The following is a 21,385-nucleotide window of genomic DNA, read 5'->3' on the forward strand; positions in this document are numbered from 1 at the left end:
ACGTAATTGTAATGGGGGACTTGAATGTGCAAGGGCATTGGGGAAAATTGGGTTGGTGTCAGATCACAAGAGAGGAAATTTGTTAAATGCCTATGAAATGGCTTTTTAGAGCAGCTTGTGTTTGAGCCTACTTGGAGAGGTTATTTTAGATAGGGTGTTGTGTAATAACCCAGATTTTACTAGGGAGCTTAATGTAAAGGAACCATTAGAAGGTAGTGATCATGATATGATTGAATTCATACTACAGTCGGAGAGCAGACGCATATGTTGCATTTATTGGTATCACAATGGAATAAAGGGAATTGTAGAGGCATTAGAGAGGAATTTGCCCAGGTGGATTGGAGGAGGATACTTGTGGGGATGACAGCTGAGCAGAGGTGGCCGAAGTTTCTGACAATAGTTCACAAAGCGCAGGATAGTTATGTCCTAGAGGAAGAGGTTCTCAAATGGCAGGGGTAGGCAACCGTGGCTGATAAAGGAAGTTAAAGACTGCATAAAAGCCAAGGAAAGAGCGTATATGGTAGAAAAAGTAAGTGGGAAGTTGGATGATTGAGAAGCTTTTAAAATCCAACAAAAGGCAACTAAAAAAGCTATAAGACGGAAAAAAATGCGGTATGAGGGCAAACTAACCTATAATCTAAAGCGGGATACAAAAAGGTTTTTTCAGTTATGTAAGAGTAAAGAGAAGTGAGAGTTGATATTGGACCAGTGAAAAATGATGCTGGCATAATAATGGGGGACAAAGAAATGTAAGATGAACTTAATGAGTACTTTGCATCTATCTTCACTGTGGAAGACACAATGTGCCAGAGGTCCATGAGTGTCAGGGAGCAGTTGTGAGTGCCATTGCTTTTACAAAGGAAAAAGTGCTTGAAGAAAGGTGGCTAAGTCACCTGGACCAGATAGATATGTGCCAGAGTCCTGAGAGGAGTTGCTGAAGAAATAGCAGATGCATTGGTTATGATCTTTCAAGAATCACTTGATTCAGACATTGCCTTGGAGGACTGGAAGACTGCAAATGTCACTCCGCTCTTTAAGAAGGGAGGATGGCAAAAGAAAGGAAATTATAGGCCAGTTTAGCCTAATGTCAGTGGTTACAAATGTGTTGGGATCTATTATTAAGGATGAGGTTTTGGGGTACTTGAAGATTAATGATAAAATACCGTAGATTCCGGATTTTAAGCCGCTACTTTTTTCCCACATTTTGAACAGCTTTGAACTTTGCGGCCAATAATCCGGAGCGGCTAATGCAAGGTTTTTTTCATGCCGCCTCGTAAACATTTTGCCTCGTAACAGTAGACCAATAAAATTGATGAGTAGTTCACAGAGGTCCAATGAAATTGTACGATAAATCAAGCGCACTTTCACAATTAAATTATTGTAAATCAGTCATTTGTACTCACCCTCATCAACATGGAAAACACTCGAAGCATTGTGCTACCTACCCTCTTAGTTTAAACTATATTTGTTTTCTGTACTACATCGCGGGATGCTATGACGACACACCCGGTTTCGCGGCGTCTTGTGGGAAAATGCCGTTTGCGATGAAACGGAAAGGAGGGGGGGAGCGGCATTACGCGAGCGGCTTTGGATCCGAGCGAACTCTGCTTTTAAGTTAAAGGTATCAATAACTTTTCCTGGTAGGCTGCAGTATATATATTTTTTACCAGTCGTTAGGAGATATTGGAATGTTGTTCAGTAAAGAAGTATACGCAACGTATATTTAAAAGTAGCCGCGTACGGGCACGGTTCGAAAAAAAGCATTTGCAATATGTATTTGTTTTTGTTACCATATGGATTTAATTAAAAGTTAAAAAAATCCTCACGTGTAATATCTTTCTGTGTAAATATCACAACGTGGGACACCTGCGGCCGAAAATCCGGTGCGGCCTAAAATCCGGTGCGGCCTTTACATTTAAAAAAATGATTTTATTTCTAAAATTAGTGCCAGCGGCTAAAAATCAGGTGCGCTCTGTAGTCCGGAATCTACGGTAAGTCAAAATCATCATGGTTTCTGTCAAAGGAAATTTTGCCTGGCAAATCTATTAGAGTTCCTCGACGAAGTAACAAGCAGGTTGGACAAAGGAGAGACAGTGGATGTTATTTACTTGGATTTTCAGAAGGCATTCAATAAGGTGCCATACATGAGGCTGCTTAATAAAATCCTATGGCATTACAGAAAAGGTACTGTCATAGAGGAATGGCTGACAGGCAAGAGGCAGTGAGTGGGAATTAAAGGGGCCTTTTCTGATTGGTTGCCGGTGACTAGTGGTGTTCCTCAGGGGTCAGTATTGGGACTGCAACTTTTGACATTGTTTGTCAATGGTTTGGATAATGTAATTAATGGTTTTGTGGTAAAGTTTGCTGATTATACAAAGATAGCTGGAGGGGTAGATAGTGCTCAGGAAGCAATGCAATTGCAGCAGGACTTAGACAAATTGGAAGAATGAGCAAAAAAGTGGCAGATGGAATACAGTGTTGGGAGATGTATGATACTGCATTTTGGTAAAAGGAATAATAGTGCAGACTATTATCTAAGTGAGGAGAAGGTTCAAACTGCTAAGGTTCAGAGGGACTTAGGAGTCCTTGTGCAAGATTTGCAGAAGGTTAATTTACAGGTCGAGTTTGTGGTAAAAAAGGCAAATGCAATGTTGGCATTTTTTTCAAGGGGAATAGAATATAAAAGCAAGGAGATAATACTGAGCCTTTATAAGACGCTAGTCAGGCCACAGTTGGAGTATTGTCAACAGTCTTGGGCCCCATATTGTTATAAACTTCTTTCGATATCTATAATGCAAAGACACCACGTACTACGGTGAAAGTAACTTTAACTCTTTATTAGCAAGTTACTTGAGAGAACCCTTCTTAATCACTCTCTCTCGGAGGCTGCTTCCAGGGTCTCTCTCTCTCTCACTCTCTCTCCTGAAGCAAATACAGTTCTTTTTATATCATGCAGTCACGTACACAGATACATGTGGATTCACCTCCTTTAGTTTCTCTACAGATGAGTATTGTTAACTTTATCAGTCATAAATTGTTGGTATAACAGTTTTAATTGCTACTGTGTCTGGATGCAGACAAGCACAGGCTTACCATCCAAAGCCTCCTGCCCTTGGAAATAGTCCTTTTTTATGCTTATCTTGCAGGTGCCATAAGGAATACAAGGCACAATAAATTTCTCACAGTAATTAATTCAGATTCATATTCAGTTTATTGTCATTCAGAAACCACAAATGCAATGCAGTTAAAAAATGAGAACGTTCCTCCAGAATGATAGCACAAAAGCACATGACAAAACAGACTAGCAGAAAATCCACATAACGTTTGGCAATCCCCAATCCAGAGTCCGGAGAGGCTGCTGCATATTAATATCGCGCCACCATCTTAGCGTGTTCCCCGGAAAGGAGCTCCAATCCACCAGACAAACAAGACCAAAAGCTAAAGCTACAAGACCTGCACAAAACTGCATAGTCACAACATACAGTTACAACAGTGCAAACAATAGCATAATTGATAAAAGACAGACCATGGGCACAGTAAAAATAGTCCAAAGATGTTATAAGACTATAAGTTCAAAAGAAACTACCACACAGTGTCCACAAGTCCCCAGGGTCCCGACAGACTCGCCATCCTACGCAGGCGGCAGAAGGAAATACCCCTGCTATGGACTTTCACGGCGCCGCCCGACTCAGCCTCGCAGATGCTGCACACAATGAAAGCTCCGTCGAACCCAGCCTCGCAGACACAGCGCACAGTGAAAGCGACCTGACCGCAGCGGACTCTGAGTCCATCGAGCCTCCGACCATCCCCTCCGGCACAGCTTCTCCAAGCACTTTCTTCTGCCAAGCGTATTAAGACTCCCCCGCCAACGGCCATCGGCAACGCAACCCCGAGGACTGGGGGCCTGTTCATCCCAGCAGAGACCTGGACCTCACAGCAGCAGCAGCAACGAAGAAGGTCTTCCTGGAGATTTCTAGATGTTCCTCCGTGCTCCCCGCATCCATTTTTCATCCGATTATGATTGCGCACGGCACCCCGCTTCACAAATAACAGATAATCAGTTCCGGAGTGGCCGCTGCAAGCTGCGTCGTGCCGCCATCTTGGATTGAATCAGAAAATAATACAAGTTACCCTAAACAAAACTAAAGTTAAGCGCAGATCTCATACCAAGGGTGCTGTCACCCGCTCAGCTTATCTTATGGGAAAGCATTTGCGTGTCTATACCTTTTTTTTCTCAAGCTCAGTTATCTCATGAGAAAGCATTTGCGCATTTATACTCTTTTTCTCAAGCTCATAGCTGCTATGACCTTTTAAAAAATAGCCAGGGTCACAAGTGGCCTACGAGATGCTAACTAATTAATAATACAATATAACAGAAAGGATGTGTTGTCATTGGAGAGAGTCCAGAAGAGGTTCACGAGGATGATTCTGGGAATGAAGCAGTTAACATGCGAGGAGTATTTAGCAGCTTTGGGTCTGTACTCACTGGAATACTGGAGCATCTCATTGAAACCTACCGAATGTTGAAAGGACTAGATAGGTTGGATGTGGAGAGGATATATCCTATGATGGGGGTATCTGGAACTAGAGAGCTCAGCCTCCGCCTCAAAATTGAGTGGTGACCTTTTAGAACAGAAGGAAGGAAGATTTTTTAGCCAGAGAGTAGTGAATCTGTGGAATGCTTTGCTGCAGACTGTGGTGGAGGCAAAGTCCATGTGTATGTTTAAGGCAAACGTTGATAGTTTCCTGATCGGTCAGGGCATCAATGTGTATGGTGAGAAGGCAGGTGTATAGAGTTGAGTGGGATCTGAGATCAACCGTGATGGAATTGTTGAGCAGACTCGATGAGCTGAATGGCCTAATTCTGCTCCTATGACTTATGATCTTATGTAGCAAGCTCCTCCACTCCACGCATCTGACAAACCCAAAGGAGACTGATACAGTTTGGTACCCGTAGTGTCATGGTGGTTGCCAGTCAGCATTGAACTCCACGTAAGACTGTCTTTGGGACTCCAGCTCCGGATTTTTCCCTTGGGGTTTACTCCTGAAGCCTTCCCTGTAAGTTGGTATAGCCATAAGGCAGCGGAGGTTTAAGATCAGAGTTTTCTTTCTCCTAGACGAGCTGACTACCACAGCTGATGAGCCCTATCTGCCCAAAGTGACTGGTTTTAAGATGCCAGTAACCTGCCTTTGCCCCTTCTCCTGTCAGTAGAAACAATTCCGTTGAGCTTAGTAGCTAAGCTGCACGTGAAGGCCTGGAGCTGTACTTGGTTGTCAGAGGCTTTATAAGATGTATGCCATTGGGCTTTTCCCCATTACCACCCATGGCTATAACTACCTTAAGGAACCTATCCTTTGTGTTGTTTGTATATTTGTGCAACAATTGAGGCATTCTATTTTGTTTCTCTCTGGATAATTGAGAGTCAACCATATTTTGTACTGTGATGGACAAAAACCTGAATGGAGGATGTTGGACTGCGGTTTGCAAAGATGGGCCTATCTGAATAGCTGTGTGCATACATCTACTGATGCTTCTGGACACATTGTCAGTGATGTTCCTGGAATCATCGGGTGTTTCGGGTCTTTCAACATCATACACCCTCCTCCAGGTGACCCAGCCGGGGCTGATCATATCCCAGCTTGTGTCCAGATGGCTAGCTACACATGACTCCATGGCTCCCCTCTCTTGAGCCACAGCCATCTTGAAGCCGTCTCTGCCGTATCAGTGGTACTGTGGATGGCTCTTCTCTTCCTCTCTCCCTCGATGCCCAGATTGCTGTAGGCTCTGGCTAAGGAACGGGCTGCGGATCCCCTACAACCAACTTCCACTGGGCGACACCTCGCTCTCCATCCAGGCTGCTGGCATTTGCTGACTAGTCCTGCATACTTAGCTTCCTTACAAAGGCCCCTTCCAAGTAAATTTAAGAACAGAAGGTAGGAGCAATGATGTATTTTTGGCAGAGAATTATGAAGGCTTCTGGATAGTAATACACTATACTCTGTAGTTGAATCTGGCACGTGGTGTCTTAGCTATTTGTGCTTGAGGAGTTATCAGTTCAATTCAGGGGAGCAAGACTTCTGAAACCAGGTTCCATACAAAGACAGTAATGTAGTTTTCATCAAGAAATATGCCAATTGTAGTTAATGTTTTAGGTTCATTTGGAGAGTATCATATTTTTGAGAATGTGTTACAAATCTAGTATGACAGACCTGGTACAGATAACCATATTTGCACAATTGTCTGCACATTGATACAATTACACTTATTTCATTGAAGACTACTACATATACATTTTCTAGTGTATTGTTGTTGCAAACTTTTGAGATGGAGGTAATTTATTTTACAAAAGGGATTTTCAGAAATAACAATTGTTTTCTGCATTATATATGTTAACCTAATATTATGTTATGCTTGTGGAAATATTTTTTGGGGGAAAATATTAAAATCAAATACACATTGCTCCTATTTTAATTAAATGAATTGAGCTGTTATGTTGAATTATTTTTGAACTTGGCAATTAATATGCAAATATTCTGATACCTCTTTATAAATTGAACAGTATGCTTAATTTTATGCAGAACGAGTTTCACTCAGACATCAGAGAAGTTGCCAGCTTGATAATAGAACAGAGATGTGCATTATTAATGCCTTATGGAAGCGCTGATTACATTACATTATGGAAATCAGTAGTTGCAATCCTTATTTTCATTTAGTAGTGAAAATGAGAGAATTATATGGTCTCTGTTCCTTGACGTTGAAAACCTGCCAAATGCATTAGCACTGAGGACCCTGTAACATTTTTCTTATTGCCAAAATTGCCTAAGCCTTCATAAACTTGAGAATTTTTTTCCACCTGTTCCTCTTTCCTTGCTCTTTTAAACCTTTAATCATCATCATGGGCAAACCAAATTTGCCATTCGGAGGGGGTGAATTTATTGCAAGGAGGTGCTTAATTGATTCATCAAGATAGGAATTTGCATTAACATTTGCATGCTGGTGATTAGTATCTCATGCTCATTGATTAACATCTGAGTAAGGTTTGGTAGTATGCAGTGCTTTTTATCAGTCAGTTTTTATTAAGATTTAACTGGGGGGAAATGTTACTCATGTGCATTCATTTAACACCTAATTGTATTTTGCATATTTGCTTTGCTATTGAAGAAATTTTGCTGCTAGAACTTAAGGCAAAAAAAACCCAATGGTTTTAGTTGACGTTTGAATTATCTGACAATAAAAAAAGTCTGTTCAGTTCACTCTAATTGTAATGTGATAGGATATATTATTTGACATAAAACTTTTCAGAAATGTCAGAATCAAGTTTATTATCACTAGTATGTGATATAAAATTTGTTAACTTAGCAGCAGCAGTTCAATGTAATACATAATCTAGCAGAGAGAGAAAAATTAAATAAAATAATAATAATAATCAAGTAAATCAGTTATGTATATTGAATAGATTTTAAAAAACGTGAAATAACAGAAATACTGTATATTTTTTAAAAAGTCAGGTAGTGTCCAAAGATTCAATGCCCATTTAGGAATCGGATGACAAGGGAAGAAGCTGTTCCTGAACTGCTGAGTGTGTGCCTTCAGGCTTCTGTATCTCCTACCTGATGGTAAGAGTGAGAAAAGGGCATGCCCTGGGTGCTGGACGTCCTTAATAATGGATGCTGCCTCTCTGAAACCCTGCTCCCTGAAGATGTCCTGGGTACTTTGTAGGCTAGTACCCAAGAGGGAGCTGACTAGATTTATAATCTTCTGCAGCTTCTTTTGGTCCTGTGCAGTAGCCCCTCCATACCAGACAGTGATGTAGCCTGTCAGAATACTCTCCACAGTACAACTATAGAACTATAGCTTTATATCACTAATATAAACACTTTATAAAGCTATAGTTTTTTAGCTTTATAGCTCTATAAACACAGGACAACTATATCTTTTGCGTGTATTTGTTGACATGCCAAATCTCTTCCAACTCCTAATAAAGTATTCCCTACTTTATAACTACATCGATTATGTTGGGACCAGGTTAGATCCTCAGACATCTTGACACCCAGGCACTTGAAACTGCTCACTCTCTCCACTTCTGATCCCTCTATGAGGATTGGTGTGTGCTCCTTCGTCTTACCCTTCCTGAAGTCCACAATCAGCTTTTTCGTCTTTCTGACGTTGAGTGCCAGGTTGTTGATGCGGCATCACTTCACTAGTTGGCATACCTCACTCCTGTACACCTTCTTGTCCCCACCTGAGATTGTGCCAACAATGGTTGTATTGTCAGCAAATTTATAGATGGTAGTTGAGCTATGCCTAGCCACGCAGTCATGTGTATGCAGAGAGTAGAGCAATGGGCTGAACACACACCCCTGGGGTGCGCCAGTGTTGATCGTCAGCAAGGAGGATATGTTATCACCAATCCGCACAGATTACCTTCCTTGTGATTAAATTTAGTAAATGGACATTGTCAGAAGAAACTTTTTGCATCCAATACTGCAATGGGTTGGATTGTATTGATGGCTAATAGGCAGTTCTTTAGACAATTGTGTAGTGTTCAGATGCATACAATTTCCTGCCCCGTCCCTGAACATAGTGGCATTCCATGTTATTAAGTTGAGGGTGGGATATTCAATGAAGTTGCAATGCAAGGCTAAATTCTTTTGGGGCTTCCTGAAATCATAGTACTATATAAATGCTAGCCTGATTTTTTTTTACATTGTCTTTAGAATTTTGTGCATTAAGTAGTATAGACCCTTGGTTGTGCAACCTTGAGGCTAGATAAAAGCTAAACTTTTAATTACTCTATTTAGTGCATCCACACATCTTAATTAAACGTAACTAATCAGAATGGGCAAAAGGCACAAGCCATGTGGATTTATATATCTCCATTAATTATTAAATGCATCGATTAAGCATGTTTTTATTGCATTATCTCAGAGTTTCATGGGTGCCAATTTTCACAAGACCATACAGCCATTAAGAGTTGGTCTTGTGGGGGGGGGGGGGGGACAAGGAAGGTAGACAGAATGGTGGAGTACTTCACTGAAAGAATTCAGATCTAGATGGTGAGATATTTGAAGTCTTTCCGATCATAGGTAGGTTGAAAGCTGGTATGCAAAGTTCCTTGGAGAATTGAAAGACTGGAAGAAGCTACTGACAGTAGAATGGGATCATTTGTGACCTGATTGATTATCAGGGCACCAAAGGAATTGTCAGCATTGTCCTAATGATGTTTGAAATAAACATTTAAAAAGGTTTTTAAATGTGACGATGCAGTTTACAAATATATTTGTAAAATTTGACCACCAAATTGCTTATTTTATTGTCTGATATCTTTTTGCTTGGCAAATTGAATGTACCTTTTACATTGAGTGCTTTGACATTTCAGTTCGGGTTTAGATTGCTATAACTGACTTTTACTCCACTGGCAGAATATCAGAGTGATTCTGTAATTCAGTTTTTTGAGTTATACAAATAAATGTATTACACTGTGTTCTAAACCAAATTATAAATGTGCTAAATAAATAGCATTCTTAAGTGGTTTTTATGGCATTTTTAAAATATTTCAATAGAACTTGGAATCTCTGCAAGAATTATTATTTCTACTTATTTAATTCTGTATGGACATGGAAAGCTATATACATTTGATCTTCAATAGAATGATTTATTTTTTAACGTTTGATTAGTACTATCAAAGGAAGTTAAGTCTACTAGGTAATCCTTCCTGAGTAATAATATTGGTATGAGAGAGAAGAGAGGAAGAGTTGTTATGAATAATTCATGAATATTGTCTCTCATTGTTCATGTTCTTCTGTTTTACATAGAATCTAAAATGAGCAATCCGTCAGAATCTATCAAGCCTTCCGTGGATGGCAATGAAGGGAGCACAGGTAGGGGCTGTTTTAACCATGAGGGGTTGAATGATTTTTTTTTAATTTTTAGGGTATAATTCATTTTCCATTTTGTATAACTGGTATTTTTTTTGGTCCTTGGGCATTTAAATTGTTTGTAATATCTTAATTCATGCAGTATAACTTCACAGCTCCAACATGCTTCTGGTTAATTGGATACGTTGGGACCAGCACATTTTGGCCCAATTAAGCGACTAATCCAGTTAGCCGAAGTTTCATGAATATCATTAGAGGGCATAAGAAAGACAAACTGCTGTTTAGCTGAGTAATAAATTATGCATTTAAATGAAACGGAACAAATTAGAATACTGCTAGTACTACTACGGTATTATAAAACTGTGTATTAGTTCCTTGTAGTTATCAACAGAAGAATTAATCCATGCTGTGTTCTTTTGATTGGCTATAAATGAAAAAAATTGGCACAGACACCTAGTGCATATAATAGACTACCTTAATTGTCTTCCTGCATAAAGTCAAAATAAAAAAAAAGAAAATTAGCAAAATTCACTGCTTTTTGAATTGGAATCTGCCAGCTCAAATGGATATATAAGACAAACACACGCCACTGATGCTATTTTAAAAACAGTTTGCTCTGCAACGTCCAGCGGCAGTTTCTGGTATCTCCAAGCCTGAATGCTTGAAACCACAATGAGCAAAACTGCTTTTAATTGTTTTACTGCTTATTTTTCGCCATCTATCAGTGACAAAAACCACTGCATTTTGAACACAAACTTCCGTAACTGAAACTATTTCAAAGCTGTTCGCTCTAAGCACAGTGTAGAGTTTAATGGCCACACAGGTGCACATGACTGATGCTAGTTAATCAGTTTTCTAGTTACTAGAAACTGTTTGGCAACAATCTTCTGCCCAATTAAGCAGCGTAGTGTCCCAAATAAATGTAGTGAATCCTGCTTATTTTCTCGATTAGTTTTTGTTCTTTAAGAGTTCTCCCAGAGAAGCAGCTGCCCCAATTAACCTGAATCCACTGTATGTTATAACTCCAATATAACATATATAAATGACTTTGATGGGAATGTTTAGTAAGTTAGCAGGCTACACAAGAACTGGGAGAGCTGCAGAAAGTAGACGTTTATCTAGGAATACAGAGGGGCATTGATTAGCAAGAAAGTTGGGCAGAGCAGTGGCAGTAGGATTTAAATCAAAAAAGTGTGAGGTAATGCACTTTGAGAAGTCAAATGCTAAATACATACAGTAAATAGAGAGATGTTAGGAGGACTGATGTACAGGGAGACCTTGAAGTACGAGTCCATTGTTGCCTGAAAGTAGCAACATACAGTTGTTGGATAATTTAGTGAAAAAGACATCTGGTAAGCTTGTCTGCATAAGCTGAGGCATTGAATGTATAAGTGGGACATCATGTTGTGTAAATAAAACATTGATTAGACTGCACATAGAATATTGTGTGCAAATCTGGTTGCCTGACAACAGGAATGAACTAGAGGGCACAAGTTTAAAGTGAGGGAAACATTTTAAAGGAGATCTGAGGGGTGAGATTTTCACACATAGGGTTTTGAATATATGGAATGAACCACCGTTGGAAGTGCTGCAGGCAGCTAAAAATACAACATTTAAAGATGGATGCTTAGATAGAAAAGATTTCAGTGTTCCCAGCCTGGGGTCTACGGACTCCTTGCTTAATGGTTGGCACAAAAAGGTTAGGAATCCCTGGGGGATGTCGGTATAATGAGGCAAATAGGATTAGTGTAAGCAGGCAGCTTGGTTGGCATAGACAAGTTGGGCCAGATGGCCCAGTTCAGTGTTCTATAACTATGATTCCATGGCTGTTTTTCTTTATTTACCTCATTTGCCTGGAACATGGAATGTAGTACAAATCAGAATTTCATTTCTCATTGTAACTGCAAACTGGTACAAATACAACTGCAGTTTATCGATTTCCTGTTAGTTTTGGAGTGAAATTCGTACACTATTAATATAGAATCAAAAAACTGATGGCAAGAAATCTGAAATACAAAATAACAGTGCTGGAACTAAGAAAGAAATTAATATGAAAGTAAAAGTAGAACATTTTTGTACAGGGTTTGCTGAACTTAGGATGTTGATGATGCCTATTTTACTTCTAATAATTTGCTTTATAGTTCATTTAACATACAATTGTATGTTCTGTCTGGTTTCTATATTCTTCCAGTTTGCCTTGTTATGATGTATCTAGTTCAAAGTACCGTAGATTCCGGACTACAGAGCGCACCTGATTAAAAGCCGCTGGCTCTAATTTTAGAAATAAAATCAATTTTTTAATTGTAAAGGCCGCACCGGATTTTAGGCCGCACCGGATTTTCGGCCGCAGGTGTCCCACGTTGTAATATGAGATATTTACACAGAAAGATATTACACGTGAGGATTTTTTAACTTTTAATTAAATCCATATGGTAACAAAAACAAATGCATATTGCAAATGCTTTTTTTCGAACCGTGCCCGTAACGCGGCTACTTTTAAATATACGTTGCGTATACTTCTTTTCTGAACAACATTCCAATATCACCTAACGACTGGTAAAAAATATATATACTGCAGCCTACCAGGAAAAGTTATTGATCGCCTTTAACTTAAAAGCAGCGTTTCGCTCGGGTCTAAAGCTGCTCCGCCGCTCGCCCCCACCTTCCCGTTTATCGCAAACGGCGTTTTCCCACAAGACGCGGCGAAACCGGGTGTGACGTCATAGCATCCCACGATGTAGTACAGAAAACAAATATAGTTAAAACTCTTCTAACTTTAACTAGAAAATGAATTACTAAGCGAAAATATTATAAACTAAATAACTGCCATAAGGCAGCACAATGCTTCGAGTGTTTTCCATGTTGATGAGGGTGAGTACAAATGACTGATTTACAATAATTTAATTGTGAAAGTGCGCTTGATTTATCGTACAATTTCATTGGACCTCTGTGAACTACTCATCAATTTTATTGGTCTACTGTTATGAGGCAAAATGTTTACGAGGCGGCATGAAAAAAATCATGTATTAGCCGCTCCGTATTAAAGGCCGCAAAGTTCAGAGCTGTTCAAAATGTGGGAAAAAAGTAGCGGCTTAAAATCCGGAATCTACGGTAGTAGCATTAAAATATTGAGCAAGCCCTCTATATATAACCAAATCTACCCATTCACGGTAGAACAAAGACCTACAATAGAATCAATGAAAAACTGCACATAAAGACTGACAAATTGGGCAAGTACAAAAAGGACAAAGTAACAATAATAATAAATTAATTTAAAATACTGAGAACGCAAGTTGTAGAGACTTTGAAACTGAGTCGATAGTTTTGTATTTAGTGATCAGTTCAGTGTTGTGGTGAGTGAAGATATCCAGTCTGGTTCAGAAGCCTGATGGTTGAAGGGTAACAACTGTTCTTGAACCTGGTGGTACAGTTATTCTATACCTATTTCCTGCTCTCTAAGATTATTCTCCCTGAAATCCATTAAATAGCACTTTTTAAACAGAGGAGATTTCGCAGATGCTGGAAATCCAGAACAACAGATACAATATGCTGAAGGAACTCAGCAGATCAGGCAGCATCTGTGGAGAGGAATAAACAGTCAATGTTTCTGGCTGAGGCCATTAATCAGGACTCATTAGACCACCTTCATAAGTCTTGATGAAGGGTCTCAGCCCAAAATAGTGATTGTTCATTCCTCTCCATAGATGCTGCCTGGCCAAGATAGCAATTTTATTGAAATGAACTGAGATGATTTGATATTGAAAGTATTGGAATTAGAAGACATCAAATGTGAAAAGGTGACATCTTGACTATACTGTAAAATGCCCACTACTGTAAACTTGCATAGTTTTTGAGGCCTGTTGCTTCACTGCAACAAGGGAGATTAGAGCTCAGAGTTTCAGTTTGCATGGGCATAAAAAAATTGTGTGTGGGATGCTAAATATGAAATAAAAACAAAAAAAATCAGAAATACTCAGCATCTGTGGACATAGAAATTGAATTAATGTTTCAGATTGGTGATCAATCATCCAAACAAGATGGTCCAATTTTACTGGCAACTCTCAACAGAATTTCTAGAACAATAAATTATGGATATTGTTTATTGAATATTTGATATTTCATATGACATATGTGATGACTTTCATAAGACCAGAAGGAACATGGGAACAGATTTAGGCTACTCGTGAGTACAGGCTTGGAGCCTTGAACTACTCCAGTTAATCCTTTCATCCCTGGAATCATTTTCATGAACCTCTTTTGCACTCTCTCCATTGGCAGCACTTCTTTTCTTAGGGATAGGGGGCCTAAACTGCTCCCAAGTGCAGTCTGACCAATGCCTTACAAAGTCTTAGCATCACATCCTTGCTAAGGATTTTTGAATTTTCTCCCTGTTTAGAAAATAGTCAGTGTCTTTATTCCTGCTGCCAAAATGTATGACTAATACTTTCCTGTACTACATTACACCTACCATTTCTTTGCCCGTACCCCTAATCAGTTTAAGTCCTTCAGCAGACGACGTGCTTTCTCAACGCGACTTGCCATTTCACCCATCTTTGTATCATTCACAAACTTGGCTATAAAGCCATCAATTCCATCATTCAAATTGCAGTTTTTTAACTCTTTACCCACGGGTTCCACAACTTACAATCATATGTCACCTCTTTCTAAGGATTTGATTCTGTTTTTCACCAGAAGAGCCACCCACCCCCTCTGCCTACCTGCCTGTCCTTTCATTACAGTGTGTATCCTTGAATGTTATGCTCCCAACTATGATCTTCTTTCAGAGATGACTCAAGAATGCCCACAGCATTAACTGCACTACAAGATCATCTACTTTATTCTGTGTACAGCGTACATTCAGATATTTCTTTGAATATGCATAGATGTAGTTTTTAATCTAGGTTAAGCAGTGTGAAACAGTACCTTAAATAATGCTTTGATTAAGAAATCTTTGAGTGTACCATACTGAAATTTAATTGTATTTTCTTTGTCATTGAAATCAAGATTAAGATCTGTGCAATCTTGAGGAATATTTTCCTTGAGTATTTCTTTTAGTCATTGGTTTCTGTTGATATATTTCAGTTATCAGTCTCTGATATATTTCCAGGACCTTTTACAATAAGCATCTGTTGAAAGTTAGAGAAATTCCAGTAAGCCAGAAATTTAAATGATTCAAATAACAGCATGAGTAAGGCATCTATTTCTGCCTGTGAAAAGATAATTTGAGCATCAATTTATTTCCTGAGAGCTATACAATGCTTAATTATGGAAAGATATGCATGAAAATGGACATGATTTAAAATATTTCTTATATAAGTACTTCACACTCTTTATAAAAGTATGTCACTGGAGAGGCAATATAAAAGTCCCAATCTTGTCCTCTGGTTCTATTTATATCTTTGCAGTTGGCAACACAAAATTACTTGGTAAGACTTGGTTTCTTTTCTCTTTTGTTTTCCCTATTTTCCTACCCTCCTGCTTTGCTCTCTTTCTGCCCACTGTTTTTTTTGAATTACTATGATCAAGTTTATTGACTGTACAACAAAGCAAAACAATGTTCTGTTGGACCACGATATATTCACAAAACATATTTCACACACAGACATAGAGCAAAATACTACTGAAAGTAAGGGAATAAAATATAATTCAAAGTGTATGCAGTGCCAAATACATTGAAATGGTACAGTAAACAGCTTGCTGCTCTAGTGACGACACCTAGGGCAGCAAGCTGTTTACTGAGGGAAGATGCTTCACCAACATTAGAAATGGGAGCAGGAGTTACCCCCTCTGTCCTTCGAATTGCTGTGCCATTAAAGAATGTGGTTGATCTGATACCTTAACTTCTGTTACGGATTCAGCAACAATAAATATATGAGTGAGGCAGGGTTTTGATAACAAATAAAACGTTTATTAAAACACTGAAAAACAAACCCCCAAAAGTAAATAAATCACTAACGTAACCGGAAATCAGCTGCTGTGCGGCAGCTTAAACAGTTCTTAAAGCAAGGAAGCTTAAACAGTTCTTAAAGCGATGTTGCAAAAACGGTTCTTCAAAGTAGTATTGCAAAAGTTCAAAATGCTTACAGTCCATTTAAGGGAGAGACTTTTTAAGACGATTTAAATTCTCTTTCACGTCGTCTTGTTGCGATTCCCAGTCGAACTACTTTTCCCACGGAGAATTTACGAAGATGAAATGAAACGGCTTAAAGGCACTGACCTTTCCTTTACAAAACTGTTCCCAATCCTTTCTGCTATTCACAGGGATTAACACGGGGACAGTCAACGAATTCCTTCCGAATGAGGATCAGACAAGGTCGAACCTGTTTCACCGTCGAAATCGACTTTCCTCGATCTTTTAACTCCCGAACTCCGATCTTCACTCTCCACTGGTTTTTAAACTAGCAGTATTATAAAGAAACTGCTGGCAATTACCTTTTAAACTTTAGGCATTAAATAAAACTTCATCTTTCAACTAAACTGCGTCATAACATTAAATCATGCAGTGGCATGAAGTCAACATGGCAAATCCAGCCACGAACTGTCCCTCCTCACAGGGAGGGGTCCTCCTTTTATACACTGTGTTTAAAAAAAACTGTCACATGACCTCTACTGGCGGGAAAATGACGTCACTCCACCATCACAAGACCATTACCTCAAGTCCAGTATAGCTTCAACACCAGTCACGTGACAAGGGTACCACTGTCACGTGTCATGGGTACGTAGCACTTCACATTCCTGTTTCTAATAGCTCTTGATTCCCCTACAGCCCAAAGATTTATTTTGTCCTTCGATACATTCACTGACTTATCCCTCTTTAGTATAAGTACAGTTGGCCCTCCTTATCCGTAGGTTCCGCATGCTCGGATTCAACCGCGAAGTTCACTCTCCAGCACTTGTTGTTTGAGCAAGTCCAGACTTTTTTTTCTTTATTCCCGAAACAATACAGTATAACAGCTGTTTACATAGCATTTACATTGTGTTAGGTATTATAAGTAATCTAGAGATTATTTAAAGTATATGGGAGGATTTGCATAGGTTACTGTGGATCGGGATCCAAAAAATCAGAAGTTCTCTCTCCAGCACTCGTCGTTTGAGCATTTACTTTGTATTAGGTATTATAAGTAGGCAACAAGTACATCTGGTATTATTTAGTGTCAGTTAGTCAAACGTTTGTCTTAGTATATAGTATATATTTTACCTTTCTATGCATATAAAACACTTCAGAAACGTATGTATTTCAATAATTAAACCACTGCATTGCTTAGTAATAATTGTAGCTTTTATTGGGGCAGGGCCTTTCACATGCTCTATTATTTTCACCTTATCCTTTAAAATTGTTCTGATTGTTGACCGACTGTAGCCTAACGCTTTTCCAACGACTGATGACGTTTTACCTCTTTCCAATCGCTTTATTATTTCCACTTTATTTTCAATCGTGATTGTTTTCTGTCAACTGAGCAGAAACACTGTGGGTGGTGGTCCCAAGCTCTGCCAGGTCCTGAAGTCCACCACACTGAGACAGGTTAAATAAGAGACTTGAGCATCCGTGTTTTTCGGTATCCACGGGGGGGTCCCGGAACCAATCCCCTATGAATAAAGAGGGCCGACTGTATCTCCAAAGATTTATAATACTCTGGAAGAAGAAATTCCCTCTATCTAAATTTATTTGGAAATGTGATGCCCAAACTTAGATTCCACACACAACATAAAACACCCTCACAAGACACTGCAGGAATCTGGAGCAACACAAAATGCTGGAGGAATACAGAGATTCTGGCAGCATTTGAGATGCTGTGATTGGTGGTAGGTGAGGAATTCCTGACCTGAGTTTCTCCAGCATTTTGTGTGTGTATTTACACACACACACACCCCTCCCCCCCCCCCCCCCCCGACTTGAAAGTGAGTTCATAGATTGCAGGAACATTTCAAATGATGGAGCAGGTGAAGTTGAGTGAAGTTTTCCCCTTTGGTTCATGATTCTGATAGTTCAGGGATAATGATTATTCCTGGACCTGATGGTGAGGGCCGTGAGGATCCTGTACCTTCTTCCTGATGGCAGCAGCGAGAGGAGAGTGTTAGCTGGATGGTGGGGGTCCCTGATGATGGATGTTGCTTTCCTGCAGCAAAGTTTTGTGTAGATATGCATAATGATTGGGGGTGGGGGGTATTTATCAATGGTGGACTGGACCATATCCATTACTTTTTGTAGGATTTTCCACTGAAGGGCATTTGTATTTTCATGCCAGGCGGTGATGCAGCCAGTCAGTATGCTCTCGACTACACATCTTTAGGAGTGTGTCAAAGTTTTAGATGTCATGCAGAATCTTCGTAAACTCCTAATGAAATAGAGGTGTTGCGCTGCTTTCTTCGTAATTCCACTTGTGTGCCGGGTCCAACATATTTGGTGTTATCTGCTCTCAGGATGAGGCTTTTCATTCCAGAATTACTGAGATATCCTCCTCCTTCAAAGAAAGGGGCTTTCCTTCCTCTACCATCACCGGTGCCATCAACCGCATCTCTTGCATTTTGCACACGTGCACTCATCCCATCCTTCTGCCACCACACCAGGGGCAGGGTTCCTTTTGTCCTCACCTAGTACCCACTACCCTCTGTGTCTAGCACATAAGTCTCCATAACTTCTGCATTCTCTGCGATGCGATACCATCACCAAGCACTTCTTTCCCTCCAGCCTGTCTTACTCAATGTCAGCAAGGCCAGGGAGCTGATTATTGATTTCAGGAGGAGGAAACCAGAGATCTCATGAGCCAGTTCTCATCAGAGTACCTGTGGCTACACCTTAGATTGAAGGAGGAAACAAAGGAGAAATTATTGAGGTTGAGGATTTGTTCCGCCAGATGGAGCAGAGTGGTGGTGAAGAGGAATCAGTTGGGTCTGTTGAACAGAAAGAAGCGGAAGCTTTAAGGCTCTCCTGATGGGAAATGGACGTGTACAGGGACTGGACATCCATAGAGAACATGAGATGTCTGGTGCCAGGAAGCTGAAAGGTATTGAAAAGATCAGGAGCATGTGAAGTGTCACAGATGTAAGTAGGAAGGGATTGAACCAGGGAGGATAAAACAGAGTTGAGGTATGCAGATATAAGTTCAGTGGGACAGCAATAAGCAGAAACGGTGGGTCTACCTGGACAAACAAACAGAAACAGTTGGCCTACCACATAAATTCCGTATTTGGCCAGGTACACCCAGATGCTTTTCAAGGGTTCTCCCACCTGAAGGCTGCTTGCATGTTGGCCTCAGAGACCAAAATCACAAGATCACCGGTGGGCTGTGGGAATTTGTGATGTTTCCTCCATGTTTTGACAGTCAACGCTAGCATAGAAGGCATTGAGCTCATCTGGTAGCGAAGCCCTGTTGCTGCCTGTGTTGTTTGATTTCACTTTATTAGAAGTGTTAGGATTCAAACCCTGCTACAACCTTTGACCATCCTTCGATAGTTCAAGTTTAGTCCGGAATTCTCACTTCTCCCGTGAGATAGTTTTCTGGAGATTGAACCTGGGCCTCTTGTAACTTACTTGGTCACCAGCTTTGAGTGCCTCTGATCTGGCTCTCATGATTGTGGATCTCGTGGTTCATCCAGGGCTTCTGATTGTGGAAGACTGAACGATTTTGTGGGAACACCATCTTCTACAGCCGTTTTAATAAAGTCCAGGACAACCATGGTATATTCATACAGATCCACAGAATAGTCCTTGAATACGGCACACTCTGCTGATTCAAGGCCATCCTGTGGTCATTTGTCTGCCTCATGCAACCACTTCTTTGTTTTCCTAATTACTGGAGCTTTGCTGTTTAGCCTCTGCCTGTATGCAGGAAGGAGGACAGCAAAATGTTCAAATTTACCAAAATGCAATCTGGGCATGGAATAGTAGGCATTCCTTATCTTAGTATAACAGAAGTATTTCACGTAGCCCGCAAAATGCCACAGTGAATTATATCTTTCAAATCCCTCAGGATTTTTCATTGAGATTTTCCATTCTTGAGTTCTTGCCTATGCTTTCTGCTGTTTGAACTTTCTTCCTTGATCACAATAGCTCACTCAACATGATGTCTATTTTCTTGTTTATTCTCAGAATCTGTGTCTGATCACATGATTTTTGCTTTCGTTACATTTTTTTTGTTCATTTTTATTGGAAACATTTTACTTAAGCTCTTTTACGCCTCTATTTGTCACCACCTCAAATGTTGCATTTTTTCATTTATATTATAGATGTTTAGGAATTTCTCTTCTGTATGTCCATAATGGGAATTGAAGACATTGTGAATTGATTGGTATTACTTGAAGTTAATTAGAAAAGTTGAAATATGAAGGTAAGCTAGCCAGTAATATAAAAGAGGATAGCACAAGGATTTTTCAGATATATAAAGAGTAAAAGAGGTGAGGGTGGATGTTGGGCCGCTGGAAAATGATGCTGAAGAGTTAGTAAAGAGGGAACAAAGAAATGGTGGACAATTTTAATAAGTATTTTGCATCAATGTTCACTCCGGAAGACACGAGTAGTATACAAGAAATGTTTGAGTGTTGGGGAGAAGTGCATTTCGTTGCTATTACCAAGGTGGAGATGCTTGGGAAGCTGCTTAGTGTGAAGGTAGATAAGTCACCTGGATCAGATGGGCTGCACCACAGGATTCTGAAAAAGGTATCTGAAGAGATTGTGGAGGTATTAGTCATGATCTTTCAAGAATCATTAGATTCTGGACTGTTTCCGGAGGTCTTGAAAATTGCAAATATCACTCCACTTTTTAAGAAGAGAGGAAGACAGAGAAGGGAAATTTTCGGCCAGTTAGCCTGATTTCAGGATGTTGGAGTCCATTATTAAAGATGTGGTTTTGGTGTACTTGGAGACACAAGATAAAATAGGCCAATGTCAGCATGGTTTCCTTAAGGGGAAATATTGCTTGGCAACTCTATTGGAATTCTTGGAGAGAATGACAGGACAGACAAAGGAGATTTAGTGGATGTTCTTTATTTGGATTTTCATAAGGCCTTTGACAAGGTGCTGCACATGCGGCTGCTTAACAAAACAAAAACCATGGTATTATAGGGAATATACCAGCATGGATAGAAGATTGGTTGAATGGCAGGATGCAAAGAGTCGAAATAAAGGATGCTTGTTCTGGTTATCTCCAGGGACTAGTAGTGTTCCATTGGGACCAGTTTTTATCCAAATAATTTGGATAACAGAATTGATGGCCATATTTGCAGACGATACAAAGGTAGGTGGAAGGGCATGTAGTATTGGGAAGCAGGTGGTCTGCAGTAGGACTTGGATAGATTGGGAGAATGGTAAAGAAGTGGCCGACAGAATATAGTGTAGGGAAGTATATGGTCATGCACTTCGGTAGAAGGAATAAAGGCAGAGACTATTTTATAAATGGGGAGAAATACAAAAAGCAGAGGTGCAAAGGGATTTGAGAGTCCTTGTGTAGGATTCCCTCAAGGTTAAATTGTAGGTTGAGTTGGTGGTAAGGAAGATAAAGATAGCATT

At 39.8% G+C, this 21,385-nt stretch overlaps 1 protein-coding gene across 7 annotated transcripts in view; it reads left to right on the forward strand.

Moving 5' to 3' along the window:
- Positions 1 to 21,385, forward strand: part of LOC140727681 (POU domain, class 2, transcription factor 1-like) — a 168,792-nt gene that overhangs the window by 37,505 nt on the left and 109,902 nt on the right. For all 7 annotated transcript variants that reach the window (XM_073045332.1, XM_073045333.1, XM_073045331.1 and 4 more), the window contains one exon: positions 9,817 to 9,882. In XM_073045332.1, the coding sequence (XP_072901433.1) occupies positions 9,817 to 9,882 (66 nt within the window). The remainder of the gene's footprint in view (positions 1 to 9,816; positions 9,883 to 21,385) is intronic.

The sequence above is a fragment of the Hemitrygon akajei genome, chromosome 5, assembly GCF_048418815.1.
Source record: "Hemitrygon akajei chromosome 5, sHemAka1.3, whole genome shotgun sequence".
NCBI lineage: Eukaryota > Metazoa > Chordata > Chondrichthyes > Myliobatiformes > Dasyatidae > Hemitrygon > Hemitrygon akajei.